General features: G+C 35.8%; 1 protein-coding gene across 1 annotated transcript; it reads left to right on the top strand.

The window, feature by feature from the left end:
* Positions 1 to 1086: 1086 nt before the first annotated feature.
* On the top strand, positions 1087 to 3679 carry LOC101429267 (5'-AMP-activated protein kinase catalytic subunit alpha-2-like). The gene is given in 2 exon segments (XM_012528737.3): positions 1087 to 2561; positions 2649 to 3679. Coding segments are annotated over 2 exon segments (1659 nt in total). The 5' UTR covers positions 1087 to 1144; the 3' UTR covers positions 2891 to 3679.
* Positions 3680 to 17454: the final 13775 nt, after the last annotated feature.

The following is a 17454-nucleotide window of genomic DNA, read 5'->3' as shown; positions in this document are numbered from 1 at the left end:
CAAGTCTTTGATTTGCAACGACATGTTCAAAGGTCACACGGGAGAGTGGGCCCATGGCTGCCAATTAAATGGAGGTTCTTTCCTACATGGAATTTTAGTAATCAGCCAGCTAGGAAGGGGGAAGAAATAAGAATGAATTAGATTATCCCTCAGATACTTTAGGTGATTATATCCACAGACTTAAAGATATTCCTCCATCCGAATTTTTTTCTACTTTTGAATTACTTTGAAATTCATTGAGATTTAATCTATCCTTAAAGACCTTGCAGATCATGCAAAAGGAATATGGAAAAAAGTCTTAAATTCGTAAAGCTGACACCAATATTTGAGTAATTTTATTTTAATATTTTTATGAGAATATGGGAAAGTTCAGCTGAGGTTTGTGGCTGGATTAGTAACAGGTACAAAAGATCAGACATGATATTTCTATCTATGAAGATTAGAGCCAATGGTGGCTTATCTACTATAAATTTGCAATGATTTGGTAGAGTGTACAAATAATCCTCACATTTTAAAAACAATAATTTAAAATGAATGGGTAAAAAATTATAAACTTTTTGAAGATTAAATTATTTTAACACAAATGAGAGACACAAAGCAAGATTTTCTAAACAAACAAAAAGGAAAATGAAGTAGATATAACCAATTTGCAATTAACAAATTATCAAAAACAAATGAGCAATTTTGAAAATAGTAATCCTGTTAATAAATGTGCAGTACTAAGAATCTATCAATAAACATGAATTAACTAATCTTCCTAGTTAAGGTTCTAAAACAGGAACAAAAATCTCTATGTGGCTATATGCTATTTGCCAGAAAACACACAGAACATTGTGGATCAAAAATATTAAATGTAAGCATACGTAAAAAAACAAATCAGGGGGGAAAAAAAACAGTAAAAGTTGGTGTGGTCCTCCCGCTACTCTGCGCGTCCCGCTCTCGGTCATTTTGAGCTTCCCGGCGGTCCGGGTCCCTTTCCTGCCCGTCCTCCCGGAGCCCGCGCCCCGCGCCCCTCGCCCGCCGGCCTCTCGGCGTCTCCCGACGCGGCCGCGGCCCCCACCCCCCGCCGGTCCCGCTGCACTGTGGGTAGGCGGCGGCGGCGTCCGCGCGGAGCTGCGGCGGAGCGAGGCTGCGCGCGCCGAAGATGGCTGAGAAGCAGAAGCACGACGGGCGGGTGAAAATCGGACACTACGTGGTAGGGGACACTCTGGGCGTCGGCACCTTCGGCAAAGTGAAGATTGGAGAACATCAACTGACAGGCCATAAAGTGGCAGTTAAAATCTTAAATAGACAGAAGATTCGCAGTTTAGATGTTGTTGGAAAAATAAAAGGAGAAATTCAAAATCTAAAACTCTTTCGTCATCCTCATATTATCAAACTATACCAGGTGATCAGCACTCCAACAGATTTTTTTATGGTAATGGAATATGTGTCTGGTGGTGAATTATTTGACTACATCTGTAAACATGGACGGGTTGAAGAGATGGAAGCCTGGCGACTCTTTCAGCAGATTCTTTCTGCTGTGGATTACTGTCATAGGCATATGGTTGTTCATCGAGATCTGAAACCAGAGAATGTCCTATTGGATGCACACATGAATGCCAAGATAGCTGATTTTGGATTATCTAATATGATGTCAGATGGTGAATTTCTGCGAACTAGTTGTGGATCTCCAAATTATGCAGCACCTGAAGTCATCTCAGGCAGGTTGTATGCAGGTCCTGAAGTTGACATCTGGAGCTGTGGTGTTATTTTATATGCTCTTCTTTGTGGCACGCTCCCTTTTGATGATGAGCATGTACCTACGTTATTTAAGAAGATCTGAGGAGGTGTTTTTTATATACCAGAATATCTTAATCGTTCTATTGCCACTCTTCTGATGCATATGCTGCAGGTTGACCCCCTGAAACGAGCAACTATCAAAGACATAAGAGAACATGAATGGTTTAAACAAGATTTGCCCAGTTACTTATTTCCTGAAGACCCTTCCTATGATGCTAACGTCATTGACGATGAGGCTGTGAAAGAAGTGTGCGAAAAATTTGAGTGTACAGAATCAGAAGTAATGAACAGTTTATATAGTGGTGACCCTCAAGACCAGCTTGCAGTGGCTTATCATCTTATCATTGATAATCGGAGAATAACGAACCAAGCCAGTGAATTCTACCTCGCCTCTAGTCCCCCAACTGGATCTTTTATGGATGATAGTGCCATGCATATTCCCCCAGGCCTGAAACCTCATCCAGAAAGGATGCCTCCTCTTATAGCAGACAGCCCCAAAGCAAGATGTCCATTGGATGCACTGAATACAACTAAGCCCAAATCTTTAGCTGTGAAGAAAGCTAAGTGGCATCTTGGAATCAGAAGTCAAAGCAAACCCTATGACATTATGGCTGAAGTTTACCGAGCTATGAAGCAGCTGGATTTTGAATGGAAGGTAGTAAATGCCTATCATCTTCGTGTAAGCAGAAAGAATCCAGTGACTGGCAATTATGTAAAAATGAGCTTACAACTTTACCTGGTTGACAATAGAAGCTATCTTTTGGACTTTAAAAGCATTGATGGTAAGGAAGCTAAGCTAAGCATTCATGAGCGGAGAAGATAAAACTTGGTAATAGTTGACAAGATATTAAGATCATCTCAAAGACATGATGAGGTGGTGGAGCAGAGGTCTGGTTCCTCAACACCTCAGCGTTCCTGTTCTGCTGCTGGCTTACATAGACCAAGATCAAGTTTTGACTCCACAACTGCAGAGAGCTATTCACTCTCTGGCTCTCTCACTGGCTCCTTGACAGGGAGCACATTGTCTTCAGTTCCACCTCGCCTGGGAAGTCACACCATGGATTTTTTTGAAATGTGTGCCAGTCTGATCACTACTTTGGCCCGTTAATGATCTGTCCCTAAGTTTCTATCATTTTGTTACTGCACTGTGAAAACATCAGATATGTTCTTTAAATTATCATCTTCTGGGTATCACATACTCTACAATAATAGTTGAAGACATGAATATCTCTAAGGGACACTCAATGCCATGGAAATTACTGAAAACGAAGTCTGACCGTTTTATCTGTGGAAATCTGTAATTTTCTTTTGCCTTTGATAAATTCACAAAGGCAGTATCTTTAATAGGGGAACATCAATGAAGATTATTGTTATTTTAAAGTTGGGAGTTCATGAAAGGTAATTAACATACCTTCAATGATGAACCTCAATCTAAGAGTGGTTTGTTTGGCAAAATCTCCTTTAACCCATTTTACTTCCTATATTTTAGCAGGCTTTAAACTATGTTTATGTCCCCAATTCTTTTGAACAAGATTAAAAAATAAAACATCCATTAGTAAGATGGTATTTAAATGTTGAAATCTTCAAAGACTACCCCCAAAATTTCAAAAGCCAAGTTATTCTACTAGTTTTTATAAATACTGCCTACTGCTGAATGCAAGGGCTGTTGGCCTGTAATAGGTAACCACAATTTCCAAGTTCCTTAAAAAGAGCTATAAACAACTCAGGGTTTTATCTTGAGATTTCCCTGAATAATATATTTATCCTAAGCGTTTTTAATATTTGGAATTGTATTGGAATATCTAGAATTGCAACTTTATCTTTTCCATCAACTTACACATCATTTTAAAACATACCTTCAAACCTACCTTTATCAAATTATTTGTGGCTCTATTTAGTTTTGCCCTTAGCCAAAAATGATTTTGCCCTTAGCCAAAAAAAAGGCAATTAAGTGAAACAAAGCAAAATAAATAACAGCCCCTTAAAAAGAGAACTCTTACCTTTAATCTCAGTGTGTGTTGGAAATGGCAGAAAGGGGCTAGGATCTGGTTGCCTCCTGTAATGCTAATTCTTCATTTAAAGTTTACCTTTTTTATTGTAACACTTCCATCTCCACCCATACCTTCCCTAATCACTGTTCATAGTTTGATCCTCAGTGGCTGATTGACTTTGTTTTTCTGGGTCCTTTTCTTTGTTCTATATCTTGGTTGCTAGCCATTAGACTTCAAAACAACTGTTGTGGTCCTAAAGGCTTTTATGTACTTCCAAAACAGTGAAGGCTGTGACTTTCACTGTTGAATCTAATAGGGCAGGGAAGCTTTAAATATTTTTTAAAAATTCTCTCTTGAATAAGTAGGGTTTGTTTACAAACATATATATCCACACACTAGTGCTTTTAAAGAAAAGCCAAAACTTTTCTTTTTGTGCAGGTTTTTTTTAAAAGGTTTTGAAAAAAACTAAACACAGTAGGGTAGATAAGAAATAAATCATTGATTATGTTTTGTTTTAGTAAAAGTAATTTTTAAATTATGTGTAATTTATCTAATTTCTATTTATTCATTTTAATATATTGTAATTAGTCTCATTACCTTGACTAACCCTAAAAAAGAGTAAACTTTTAAAAACAAAAAAACAAAACAAAACAAAAAAAGTTGGTGTGGTAGTATTAAGAGCATGAAAATTATTTTTCAGTGCAGAAAATTCAAAATGAGTCAAAAAAAGCTGATGTTGGTTTTGGGAAATAACACAATTTCTAGTGAATGTTGAAATATCATGAAACTACATGACATTAGTTATCACATCATATTTACTAAAGGAAATAATAAATACATGCAGAAGTGGAAATAAGTAACAGTAATGAAAACTTTGTTGCAATATTTTTTATATTCTAAAGATTGAAAAAGCATAAAAAGTAAAATACATATTAATAATATCTCTGGCCAACTCTTTGAAAGTAAATTGTATGAAATTCACACATTGGTATGAATGTAATAATTGGTTATATCACTTATCCAATATTACAAAATTATTTACAAAGAAGGTGCAATTCCAAATAAATTGCCAGAATGATAATCTTTTCAGAAGTGAACAAAATATTTTAAACTTAATCTTAAAAAGTCTAATTATAAAGAGTCAATTTTTAAACAGAGAATTAAATATTATTTCACACCACTGGGCATTATTAATATTATACACATAGAAAAAACTAAGTTAAATATCCCAAATTTCATAAAAGCACATTTAACTATTTTTATTTCCTTCATGGAAAACATGGTAGAGGAAAAAAAACAACTCACACAGAAGATTTAAATGGAGACATAAACTGTCTGTAATAAATTCTCTTTAAGAACTCTATCTAGAGATAGGAAACATTGGAGTAGTGCAAACAAATATAAAATGGACAGAAAAATGAGACTATCAAAATGTGTTTTATAGTGACCAGAGAGGACAAGACGAGATGATATTTATAATTTAATTGTATTCCATATGCATCCCTATGAGAAATAAATATAAATATATATATATACACACACACACATATATATCGAGAGAGAGAGTTCCTCAGATAAATACTATAGTTATAACATAGTTACATAATTTTGACCCACCACTTAGATAACATGCCTAGGATTAAACCTTGAGAATAGGTGTTTGGTAGGGGATTACAGATGGTAATGAGGAAGTTGAACACTGAAGAAATGAAGTTCTTAGTAGTCACAAAAGAAAATGCATGAGAATGCACAAATAACTTTCTCCTTGAAATGAATCATCCCTGATTTACTCAAAGTAAACTTTTGTAAACTTTTGAATAAAGATCTGATCAAACAATTCTCAGTGAATTTCTGTAGTCTCACCTTCAAAGAAATCTGAAACATCTATTGATGTATATCATATTCTTAATAATCTTATTAAGAAATACTCTCAGTAAGTGTCCCATCTTCTTTACAAGCACAGAAAACCTTTTTCCTCTATCATGCCATAGTCTTACCTTACAAAATGTGACCCTAACCCAATGGAAAATGATTTCACTTAGAATGAAGCTGAGGATATTCCCATTTTTGCACCAATTTTTCTCCTTGAGCCTGAGCTTCAGTGCGAAGAAAATGAGGTTTTCAGAAGATCTATTTAATCAAGTCCTTTTTGAAGATGGGTAAAATATAATGGGGCAACTGAACTGTACAAATGAAGCCAAGAAGAAAGACTTTTAGAGACTAACAAGTCTTTAAGAGGGCCTTTACTTCATGCCTCCTCAGGGAACTAAGTGGGAACAAGCCAAGTTTCCACTTACTCTGCAAGGTTCACTAACTTTTTAATGAGTATATTCCTAAGAGATTTAATAAATGCAGAAAACTTTGATTTCCTGGGCAAATGGTATGACCAATTATATAATGAGTTTCACAAACATGACTCATTCTTTTTCTGTGCAATCTTATCTAAAAAAGATGAAGGTAAGATTTTATTTATCTACAATTAAGCTAGTTGCTCTATAATATCAGAGACACATTAACAATACTTTCAAAAAATTGTTTCCAGTGGGTGAATATGATTTAAATTTCAAAATGCTCTCACCATAATGTGTTTAATTAATATGGAGGATTTCTTGTCCAAACATTATCCAGTTCACTTGTTGTGGAATTTAAGAGAAGTTCAATTATTTGAGTATAGAGAGGCCAGGACTCAGGAATGATTTTGAGAAGGAAAAATGGTTTATTGACGGCCGGCCGGACTCGGGAGCTTTCAGTTTGAATCCCGAGCCCCAAACAAGATTTTCAAACGTCTTTTATACAGAGAGGAAAGGCCAAATGGTCCCTTTGTTTCAGTTCTCAATAGGCTTCAATTAGCATATATCTTCCACATCTTAGGTAAGCTTTTAGCATGGACTCCAGACATTCTAGATAAGCCTTTAGCATATTTGGTTTTTGCATTTCCCCTAAATACTTAAAGTTTATAGCCCTTGCATTGTTAAACATTTCCTGGGACTGGAGCCTGCTGTCACTGTCCCTAAGGGCAGGACTGCAGCCTCTTACCGTTCCACACCCACAAGTCAAACAACTTAGTTATCTCTGAAGAGACAAAGAGCCTTCCACCCATAGCCCACATCATTCCCCCCCTTTGTCAAAGTTTACTTGCTAAGCTTTGGCATAATTATTGTTGGAGCTATGAGGTGGATGGCTGTTTGTTGTCTTGACTGATTATTTATCAGTCTTTAGTACAGCATCCAGGACCGTTTTTAGAAGTTTAGAACTTTTCATTCTGGACAGCAGAATCTTGGGCAGGGGCCTCCCGCAGTTATTCTGCTGCCACTGGCACTCACGTGGATTTCCAGTCAGGTTCCAGATCCATCTATTACTTTTAATTTACTCTTAAAGAGTTTACACCTTTAATTTAAAAGGGGTGCTGAAGGGAGACGATCTCTTTTCTGTAACTGCTTCCTGCTGGCCATGGGCTGTAGTCATTGCCTAATAAGGTGTAAAACTCTTTCATTTATTCTAACTGGAGGAAGATGGATCTGGCATTCTGTACGAAGTTGGATGAAGTTTTCATATGGTTAATAAGATGTTCACTCTGAAAGAAACAAACTTAATTAAAATTTTGGAATACCTGTTTTTAAAAGAGGACACATTGGATTACAGAGGTAGACAAGGTTAGGTGCCTATAAAGATGGCATTCCGTAAAAGCTGGTGGGAACAGCATATATATATTCTTTTTTAAGTTATCCATCTTTAGAGAGAAATTGCAACAGACACTTAGCTTTGTCTGAAGACACATTCCAAGCTGTTCAATGATTGACACTCATTCGCTCTGTCAGATGCTCCTGGTGAACTGGTACTCCTTGGGCAACTGGCTTCACTCAGGATTAGAACACTAATTTGGAAATACTCTTAGTTTTCACCTGTGGGAGTGATCAGAACTACAGAATAAAGATTTTTACACCTTGGTTTTCATTGTACAATTTCTAGCAATTTTGACTTATTCAATAGGTGACTCACCATCAGCAAGCAAGCCTCACTTTTGCTAACTGAGACTGGCTGAGACTGCCACCTTATTCTATAGACATGTTATTAACTGTTTAGAAAATGATTTTACCAGGAATTTAACATGTCTAATATACTTCTGCACTTGATCCAAAATAGAAAAGATAACATTACAATTATTAGGCATATATTTAGTACAGGATTAAAGTACAGCACTTAATATTAACTAATGTATTACTTAATGCATAAGGATTCAGAGTTGCCATTATTAGTTTTGAGTTTCAGGTTTGTAATACTTTACATGTTATCTCTCCATGAGAGCAGGCCATAATGCCAATTGTGTTTAAGTTTTACTTACAGTCTCCTGGTATCATGGCTCCACTTAGCATGTTCTTCAACGCAGTGAGCAAGTTGCAGCATCCTTCCAGTATTCCAGAGATTTTCCAGTATTCTACTAGCCTGGTGCATAGTGCTCTCTGGCACCATGGAACAGTGCCAGTCTGGAGGCGATATCCATTGTACACTTGGCTGTACCGAGTCATTATTGGCTGCAGGAGCTTGAAACTGCAATATAGTTTCCATCGACTTCAGGAGCAGAACCAGAGACTGATATAGCACATATTTTTAATTGAGGGGTCAGTGACCAGCCTAGCCAATAACTCACATGGAGAGGCCACCTGTAATGTATACAAGGCCTGGTTCGAATGCACAAGAGTTTGACAATGTTAAAGTTTATTCCTTGTTTTATATATATTTTAAACAACTTAACGCAATACATATATCAAATGACTATTTACTTACACAATTTTACTATGAAGATAACAGTAGGTACTTTACTTTAGAAATAGAGGAAAAATACTATTTTTCATTGTTAGAATGAAAACAGAATATTTCCAATAGAATCAAGACAACTTTTTATTACCATTTACTTAAATGTGTATTTTGCAGTGGCCTTCAGACAGGTTTATTATCATGAAGTTATTTCTGCTACCAATACCAATCTAAGTTTCTTTAGTTAACAATGACTTCTACAATTAGAACTATTTAAACATTTTCAGTTTGGAAGATGTTTTACAAACTCTTTATAATTGACTATAACCGCATTGACTAGACACCTCATGTTTAAATAAACTTACTAAATTACAATTACCAATGAAAGAAATTTACTCTTTATTTAAGAGAGCATATCTACAATCTTTTTCCTTTAGCCTAATTTCACCAATGTGAACTTACAATTTTCATTACTGTAAAGATTTTGTACATGTAATGTTAACTTAGTTTATAAATTAACTATGGGAGATCACACTCAAGGTAAATAAAATTGAAACCATAATAGTTTATGCAAGGAATGTTCTCTTTTTCCCTTACAGGAAGCTAAAAACTTCTTTTCTTTAAGTTATGAAAATTATTAATTTAAAAGCATAACTGACTACCAGGTTTTAAAACACATTACACAATTACTTAATTTTTTAAAATCATAACCCAGGAAAGATCTCTCCATAGTTTTTATGGACTTTCCTTTACTTACTGAAATTTGTTAATAGAGCCACTAATTACCTTATTTTGTTGGAAAGAAATCTTCTGGAAGAAAATAAGGCTCACCAGATTGTGGAGAAGAAAATAATTTATTCTCAATCTTGCAAGAAGGGGCGCAGAGCCAGATATGGCTGGTGCCCCGAACAAAGAAAAATGACACAATTTATACCCCTAAGCCTAGCATGCAAGCTCTTCCTCTGTTTTTCCATAGATTGGATACTTCAGAAGTTACAGCTTATCTGAGATTTAACTTTCCCACGCAAAAGTTTGATTTAACTGCTTCCTCTATCACATTCCAACCATTTTAGTTTTTACCTGCTCCCCCCTTTTTCAAATAAGGAATAGAATTTAGTGCTGAAATGGCACCGACTTAGTTAGCTCCTTCTTGGGCATCCTTCCACTGCCCATAGGACTGGCCTAAACTGGTCTCCACTGCTGTCCAACCCGGGAGTGGGAGACTGAGGCAGCAGGCCACCAGGTTACATCAACATTTTTCTTATGTGAAAATTAACCTAATCTTTGTGTGTGTGTGTTTTTTTTTTTTTTTTTGCAATTTATGGCTGACAAGGTTTAAACTGGGAAATTACCAGGCAAACTGATTCTTAATTCCCTAGCCTAGTAGATAGGTTTAATCTGCCACACCTAGTCTTGCCTTAAAAGCTCTTGCAAAGAGGAGGCCCTTTCCCAATTGTTTCCATAATCAGATTTCTATGACTTTTTCATCTTGCTTAGTTCAATTTGGGCTTTAAGAATATTTATAAATATAACTGCATATTTAATTTTTAACAATTTGAATAGACCTCTTTTAAGAATTTTTATTTGTTAATTTGATATTATCCTGATGTATGAAGGCATACATTGAGCATTTTTTTAAAAATGGGCAGACACAAAGAGTTAGACACAAACACAACTCATTGATATTACTTGTAATTTGCATTATTTTATATACTGTTTAGCTTAATTAATTAGGGGTCCAGAAATACATATTACTTATATAACTGCATATTTAACCTCAACAATTTGAGCAAATAGGCAGACATGAATAGTTTGACACAACAACATGACTTTAGTTACTTTAAACTTTTCAAAGACTTTTGAAACTCTTCTTAATTTGCACTATGACCATGCAGTTTACCACAAGAATTTTCTTTCTTACTTAATGGATTGTAATAACCAAAATGTTCTCAGTGCCTTAGCACCATTTTGTTTTAGAACTTTATATTTTACTTTGAAATTAGCAGAGTTTTGGATAAGCAACAAGATTAATTTTATATATATTTACTGAGGCTATTTGAAGCCTCAGGGAGACAGACTGCTTTCTCTCATGAATTGCCACTCTTAGGAACACTGACCGTCAAGGCAGGAGACTTCTCCCCCTCCACCCCCCTTTTTGGTTTTGGAGATAATAAAACTCCAGTGGCCATTTAACCTTATTCTATCAGGCAGCAATTTATTTAGTTTACACTTGAATTCATGAGAGAAAGGGTTACTAATACCAGGAGAGGAGACAGTGATGTCCCAGCTCTTCTCAATTATGAAATAACCATAGGCAAAGGCAAAGGGTGAGGTTAGGCTTGAAGTAACCATAAACAAAGGAAAGGTTAGTGTAGAATTTACACTTAAATAATAGTTTCAGGCTAAATTCACCCAGCTATAATCTCAGTTATTGTCTTTCCACTGTTTTATAATATAAATGCATTTATAAATGATTTTAACTCTTAGTTACAGTTTTTATTAATTTTTTAAAACCTATTAATTTTATAACACCTTTAAATACCTTTCATTCAACTTATAACATATTAAATGAACTTAACCATTACTTTAATTTTTCCTTTAAAGTAAAAGAATAAATCTCTTGCAGTTAGTTTGAAATAAAAGGCTACTTTTCAGGATTTGATTTCTAGAACATAAAATGTTCTTTTAAAAGAGGTAAGACTCTTCTTCAAACATTGAGGATATGATGAGGTTAAAGCACAAGAAGCTATTGATAAAATATTTTCTTTGTATATTGATCTTACTCAATTTAATCATAAAAATTTCCCTTCCACAAACCTTCTACACTTTCAGTATTCATTCAGGTTCTGTCCCACACTCTACTCTTTCCAATAATCAATCATTTTATCTTAGGACAAAATCATCTTCTGTTGCCTTAACAATAAAAACACACTCCATATATCCCACATACTAAGTTACCAGGCAAACTTCTTACAACATATAATTGCCATTAATACTAAATAAGTTTGTTAAAATAATGAACTTTTCTTCACTTTAAATACTTAGTAGCATGTAATACCAGAAACAGTTTTTTTTGGAAGCAAGTTGGCAGGGGAGATTGGCTGCCGAAAAAGTTTGTTATAAAATTGCCTTTTATTATTATTATTATCAATTCAGTTTTGTTAAATAATGACTTTCTGCAATTAGCCACTTAAATACCTTAAACAATGCTTTGTAAAACTTTTATAATTATTTATACCCTTAAGACAGATTTTACCTTCATAGAACACATTCTTTCACTTAAGGTTACTACAATACCTTCTAAGAACCTGAGCAGAATGCAAACGTATTTTGGCTTTGACACCCTAAGGAGGGAAATTGACTGCATTTATTCTGATTCTGCTTTTCACCTCCTTCAATTCCCCCCCCTTTCAGGCAGTCGGGTGCACAACAAACAGGAATGCGGCTTATGAATAGAAGGGTGGACTCACTGGAAAGGGGCAAGCCGCTCCCCCCTTTCCAGCTTTCAGCCAAAATGGGCAGACAGAACCTACTCAAATTTGGCAACTCTCCCAGGAACCCAGCCGCCCTGACTGGGACATTCCCAACAAACTTGGGTGCTTGGCGCGGACACAGATGGCCTCCAAGCCCCGGCAAAGGGCCAGACCAGAGACAAGACAGCAGAGCATGCACAAACATCTAGACTCCTCAGCTTTTGCCCCAGAATCATTTCACCCCCTTGCCAATGGCAAGGGAGGGCTCCAGCTCAGCTGTAATTCTACTTTATGTAAGGACACAACTCCAACACTAACATTGAGCTGACACAGACAGAAGCACAAAGGTCACTAATCTGACTCAAAAGTTTATATATTTATTTTCACCACGGCTGCCCCCACAGCCATCACAAACCTCAGAACACTTAACATTTGGTATAAAGCGAATTCATTCACAAATTAGCACCATAACAAAAGATTTCAGCTAGACTTTTCCACTGTTTAAACTTTACACCCAGACCAAGCTCCACCAGAAAAGCCGATCCATTTTCCTGTAACCAAGTTTTGTTTTCCTTAATCTAGACCAATTTCCAGGACATTAGGACTTGAACCTATAAATACCCTTCCTATTAAAATTGAGACTCCACTCCTTTAGTGGATATAAGACCAGTACCAGATTCTAACATGCAGTTAGACAAACCCAAAACACCAGGGCTTTTCCCCGGTTTTCCTCCTTTTCCCAAGCCTAGAGAGAACGGCTTCCCCCCAGCCTTCTGGGGCTACTAGGGTTCTCTCGGGAGGTGATCAGCCTCCCCTTCCTAGCAATTAAAGCTAGGGCCTTCCAGACTGTGCTCACCCGGGGAGTCTTACCTTCTTCCATGTTCAGAGTTCTTTTTCATTCCCAGAATCTTTCTCTTCAGACCTTCCATTGCCCTCGATTTTTGTCAGGAAGATTCTGGTGGAGCCCACATCTTTTCTGGATTAAATTTAATCCAGGGGCGCCCAGATTTGGGGTTCACCCGAGTCCTCCCGGCTTCCTCGGTGATTTGGAAGGGGCAGCAAAATGCTACCGTGTCTGGCCTTCATTTATTATCCCACCAGAGTCACCAAAAATGTTGTGGAATTTAAGAGAAGTTCAATTATTTGAGTATAGAGAGGCCAGGACTCAGGAATGATTTTGAGAAGGAAAAATGGTTTATTGACGGCCGGCCGGACTCGGGAGCTTTCAGTTTGAATCCCGAGCCCCAAACAAGATTTTCAAACGTCTTTTATACAGAGAGGAAAGGCCAAATGGTCCCTTTGTTTCAGTTCTCAATAGGCTTCAATTAGCATATATCTTTCACATCTTAGGTAAGCTTTTAGCATGGACTCCAGACATTCTAGATAAGCCTTTAGCATATTTGGTTTTTGCATTTCCCCTAAATACTTAAAGTTTATAGCCCTTGCATTGTTAAACATTTCCTGGGACTGGAGCCGCTGCTGGTCCCTAAGAGCAGGACTGCAGCCTCTTACCGTTCCACACCCACAAGTCAAACAACTTAGTTATCTCTGAAGAGACAAAGAGCCTTCCACCCATAGCCCACATCACACTGACTTCAGGCTTGTATGATGCGAGGAGGCTGGCTAAGCATGTTTGCCTCTAGGCAGAGAGCCCTCGGGAGGCACAGGAAACAGCTGAAACCCATCTGACTCTTCAAACAAGTTTGGGAAGAGTGTGCAATAGGTGGTGGGTGTTTTTTGTTTTTTGTTTTAAATAAATTTTCTTAGGGTACCAATTTAGTACCTGATTTTTGATAGGCAGCAATTTTTCTCGTTTGCTTTAAGGTCCACTATGCACTCTCTGTTGTCCTACCTGAGGGTGTGTAGGGTCTAAATCAATTTTAATTTTGCACATCTCTCAACTTTTGTTTCCAATTATTTTAAACTAGGCATTATATTCTTCATCAGCCAGAAATTGCACGGTGTTTTCCTGCCCTTTTTTCTAGTAGGAGAAATTCAAATTTTATGACCTAATATTAATTTCCAGACTTTTTGTGTTCTCTGACTGCACGTCTAATTATTCTTTCTTCTCCACAATGTTTGCTGGAATTTTACACCCATACCTCTTTTAGCTTTTTGCACATAGCTTATATTCCACTTATTTTTATACCTCTCAAATATTTAGTAGTGAAAATATTCAGGATAAATAACTTATTCACTTTATGTATATTAGAACTCAGCATTTAGGGTACAGTAGGTGGTTGGAATATTTGATGAAAGTTTGAACTAAAAAGTTAATACAATAATTGCATTTCAGTAATCCTGGTTAGCATTTCAGAGTACCAAGATCTGTATCATGTTTTCTTTTGTTTTGTTTTGTTTTGGGGTGTGTGTGTATGTTTGTGTGTGTGTGTGTGTGGAGAGCATTATATATGACAATTCACATAGTGGATTGGAAATTAATGAAAATAAAGAATAAAGGATTTGGGGAGTTTGGTAGCTGTCAAAGTATTCAAGGGTATATGGGGAAGTGGATTCAACTATAATTTTCATAAAACTCATCTTAAAAATAACTGTTAAGTATTAGGAATATACTACTTTACTGTCCATAGTTTGCTTTCATTGTATTTTTGCCCAAATACCATCCTAACATTAATATCTTGTAATTTTAACATATATTTGTTCTGTTTTAGAAAAAAAATATTCTTATATATGCAGATAACCATACTCATTTTCATATGAGGTTTTGCTATGCTATACAGGTCGATGTTTCATTTTTAGCTTTCCTTCTGCTGTTATACAGGACCTTACACTTTCTTTTCAGCCATTGTCTTAACCAAACATTAGTGCTGTTAGCTGCAAACACTATGATGTGCTTCATCATCTCTAATCACTTCAAAAAAAAAAAACAGGCAAATATTTTACCAATTGTCCTCAGATTAAGCCCCAGCTTTCCATTCTCTAACCCCATTTTATTTTTTAGTGACCTATATTCTAGTTACTAACTCCATGTGTTTACTCATTATAGTTCATAAAAGAAAAACCATGTAATACTCGGCCTTTTATGTCTGCCTTGCTTCACTCAATATAATGTCCTCCCAGTTCATCCATATTGTCATATGCTTCATGATTTCATTTGTACTTACAGCTGAATAATATTCTATTGCATGAATATACCACAATTTGTTTATCCATTCATCAGCTGATGGACACCTGGGCTGTCTCCACCTTTTGACAATTGTGAATAATGCCTCTATGAATATCGAGTGCAGATGTCTATTCATGTCCCTGCTCTCAGTTCTTCTGGGTATGTATCTAGCAGTGGCATTGCCAAGTCGCATGGCAGATCTGTATTTAACTCCCTGAGGGACCACCAAACAGTCCTCCAGAGTGGCTGTACCATTCTACATTCTCTCCAACAGTGAGTAAGCATTTTTATCTCTCCATACCCTTTTTCTCTCCACATCCCTTCCAACATTTGTCGTATTCTGTCTTTTTAATAGTGGCCATTTTAATAGGTGTGAAATGGTATCTTATTGTAGCTTTGATTTCCATTTCCCTAAAAGCTAATGATTTTGAACATTTTTTCAAGTGTTTCATCAAGATTATTTCTTCTTTGGACAAGTGTCATATTAAGTCTTTTGTCTATTTTTTTAATTGGGTAATTTGTCTTGTTATTGTTGAGTTGTAAAATCTCTTTATATATCATGGATATTAAACACTTATTGGATATGTGGTTTCCAAATATTTTCTTCCATTGAGATGACTGACTTTTCACCCTCTTCACAAAGTATTTGTGGGACAAAAGCATTTAATTTTAAGGAGGTTCCATTTGTCTATTTTTTTCCATTGTTCATGATTTGGATATAAGGTTTAAGAGACCTCCACCTATCACAAATTCTTGAAGATGTTTCCTTAAATTATTATATCTGAGTATTATGTTCCCGGTTTTTATATTTAGATCTTAGATCTATTTAAGTCAATTCTTATATAGAAACTGAGGGATGGGTCCTTTTTCATTCTTTTGGTTGTGGATATCCAGTTCTACTAGCATCATTTGTTGAATGGACTGTTTGTACCAGTAAAGTGGACTTGGTAGGCTTTTCAAAAACCAGTTGACCATAGAAATGGGGGTTTATTTCTGAGCTCTCAATTCTGTTCTATCAAAGTGTCTATCATTATGCAAATACAATGATGTTCTGGCCAGGAAGTGTGAGTCTTCCTATTTCAGTCTTCTACTTTAGGGTGTTTTTGCTCTTTGGGTCTCATTTTCCTTCCAAATAAATGTAGTAATTTCCTTTTCTATTTCTGTAAAAATAGACCATTGGAATTTTGATTGAGATTGAGTTGAATGTATAAATCAGTCTGAGTAAGATTGACATCTTCACAATATTTAGTCTTCCAATCAATGAAAACAGAATTTCTTTCCATTTGTTTAGGTATTCTTTCATTTATTTTATCAGTGTTTGGTAGTATTCTGAGTGCAGGTCCTTACATCTCTGGTTAAATTTGTTCCTAGATATTTGACTTTTTTTTGCTCTTGTAAATGGATTTTCTGCTTAAATTGCTGCTTAAATTGTTCATTTCCTGCTTAAATTTCCTGCTTAAATTGTTCATCACTAGAGCATAGAAGCAGTACTGATTTTTCATGTTCATCTTGTATCCTTTCACTTTGTTGAACTCATTTATTTGTCATAGATATTTCAGAATTTTCTAAATATAGGACCATGTCCTCTGTCGATAGTGAGAACTTTACTTCCTCTTTGTCTGTTTGGATGCCTTTGATTTCTTCTTCTTGTCTAATTGCTTTATAGAACTTCTAGCACAAGGATAAGAAACTGGTGATACTGGATATCCTTGTCTTGTTCCAGATCTTAGAGTGAAAGCTTTCAACATTTTCTTATTGACTATGAGGTGAAAGTAAGTAGACAATAGATACTACATACTGTTTGAATCCATTTATACAAAATATAAATAAAACTAAATTAGAGAGAAAGAAATAATTTAGCAGTTATATATGGCAGGGGAAGGATAGAGAGATTGAGAGGTGACCACATTTGTGTTGTACATTTGTGTTGTTTCTTAGTATTATCATCGAGTAATGTGAATGCTCTCATATTGACTGAAGTGAAAAATGCACAACTCTGTGATTATAGCAAATGTCACTGATTGTACAATTTATAGACACATTTCAATAAAAGCATTAGAAAAAACAAGGGTTGAGATGTTACATTTGGCTGCCAGTGAGCAATATTTGTGAAGTATCATTGCCTAAGCATAGAATCAGAAAGAATATTCTGAGGGAATTTTTATTGTCACACCTTCTTTTGAGGCAGAAGGGAATAAGAGTTGCTCTATTTAAATCATTTTCTTCGCATGTTAACTAAGTTCTTTCTCATTTTTACAACGCATTTTCCAAAATTATAGATAATGAAAATTTTCCCATATTGATCCTTTATATCCATTGAAACATA

The sequence above is a fragment of the Dasypus novemcinctus genome, chromosome 15 (genome assembly GCF_030445035.2).
Source record: "Dasypus novemcinctus isolate mDasNov1 chromosome 15, mDasNov1.1.hap2, whole genome shotgun sequence".
NCBI classification, from domain to species: Eukaryota; Metazoa; Chordata; class Mammalia; order Cingulata; family Dasypodidae; genus Dasypus; species Dasypus novemcinctus.
This window is presented reverse-complemented; position numbering and strand designations above follow the sequence as displayed.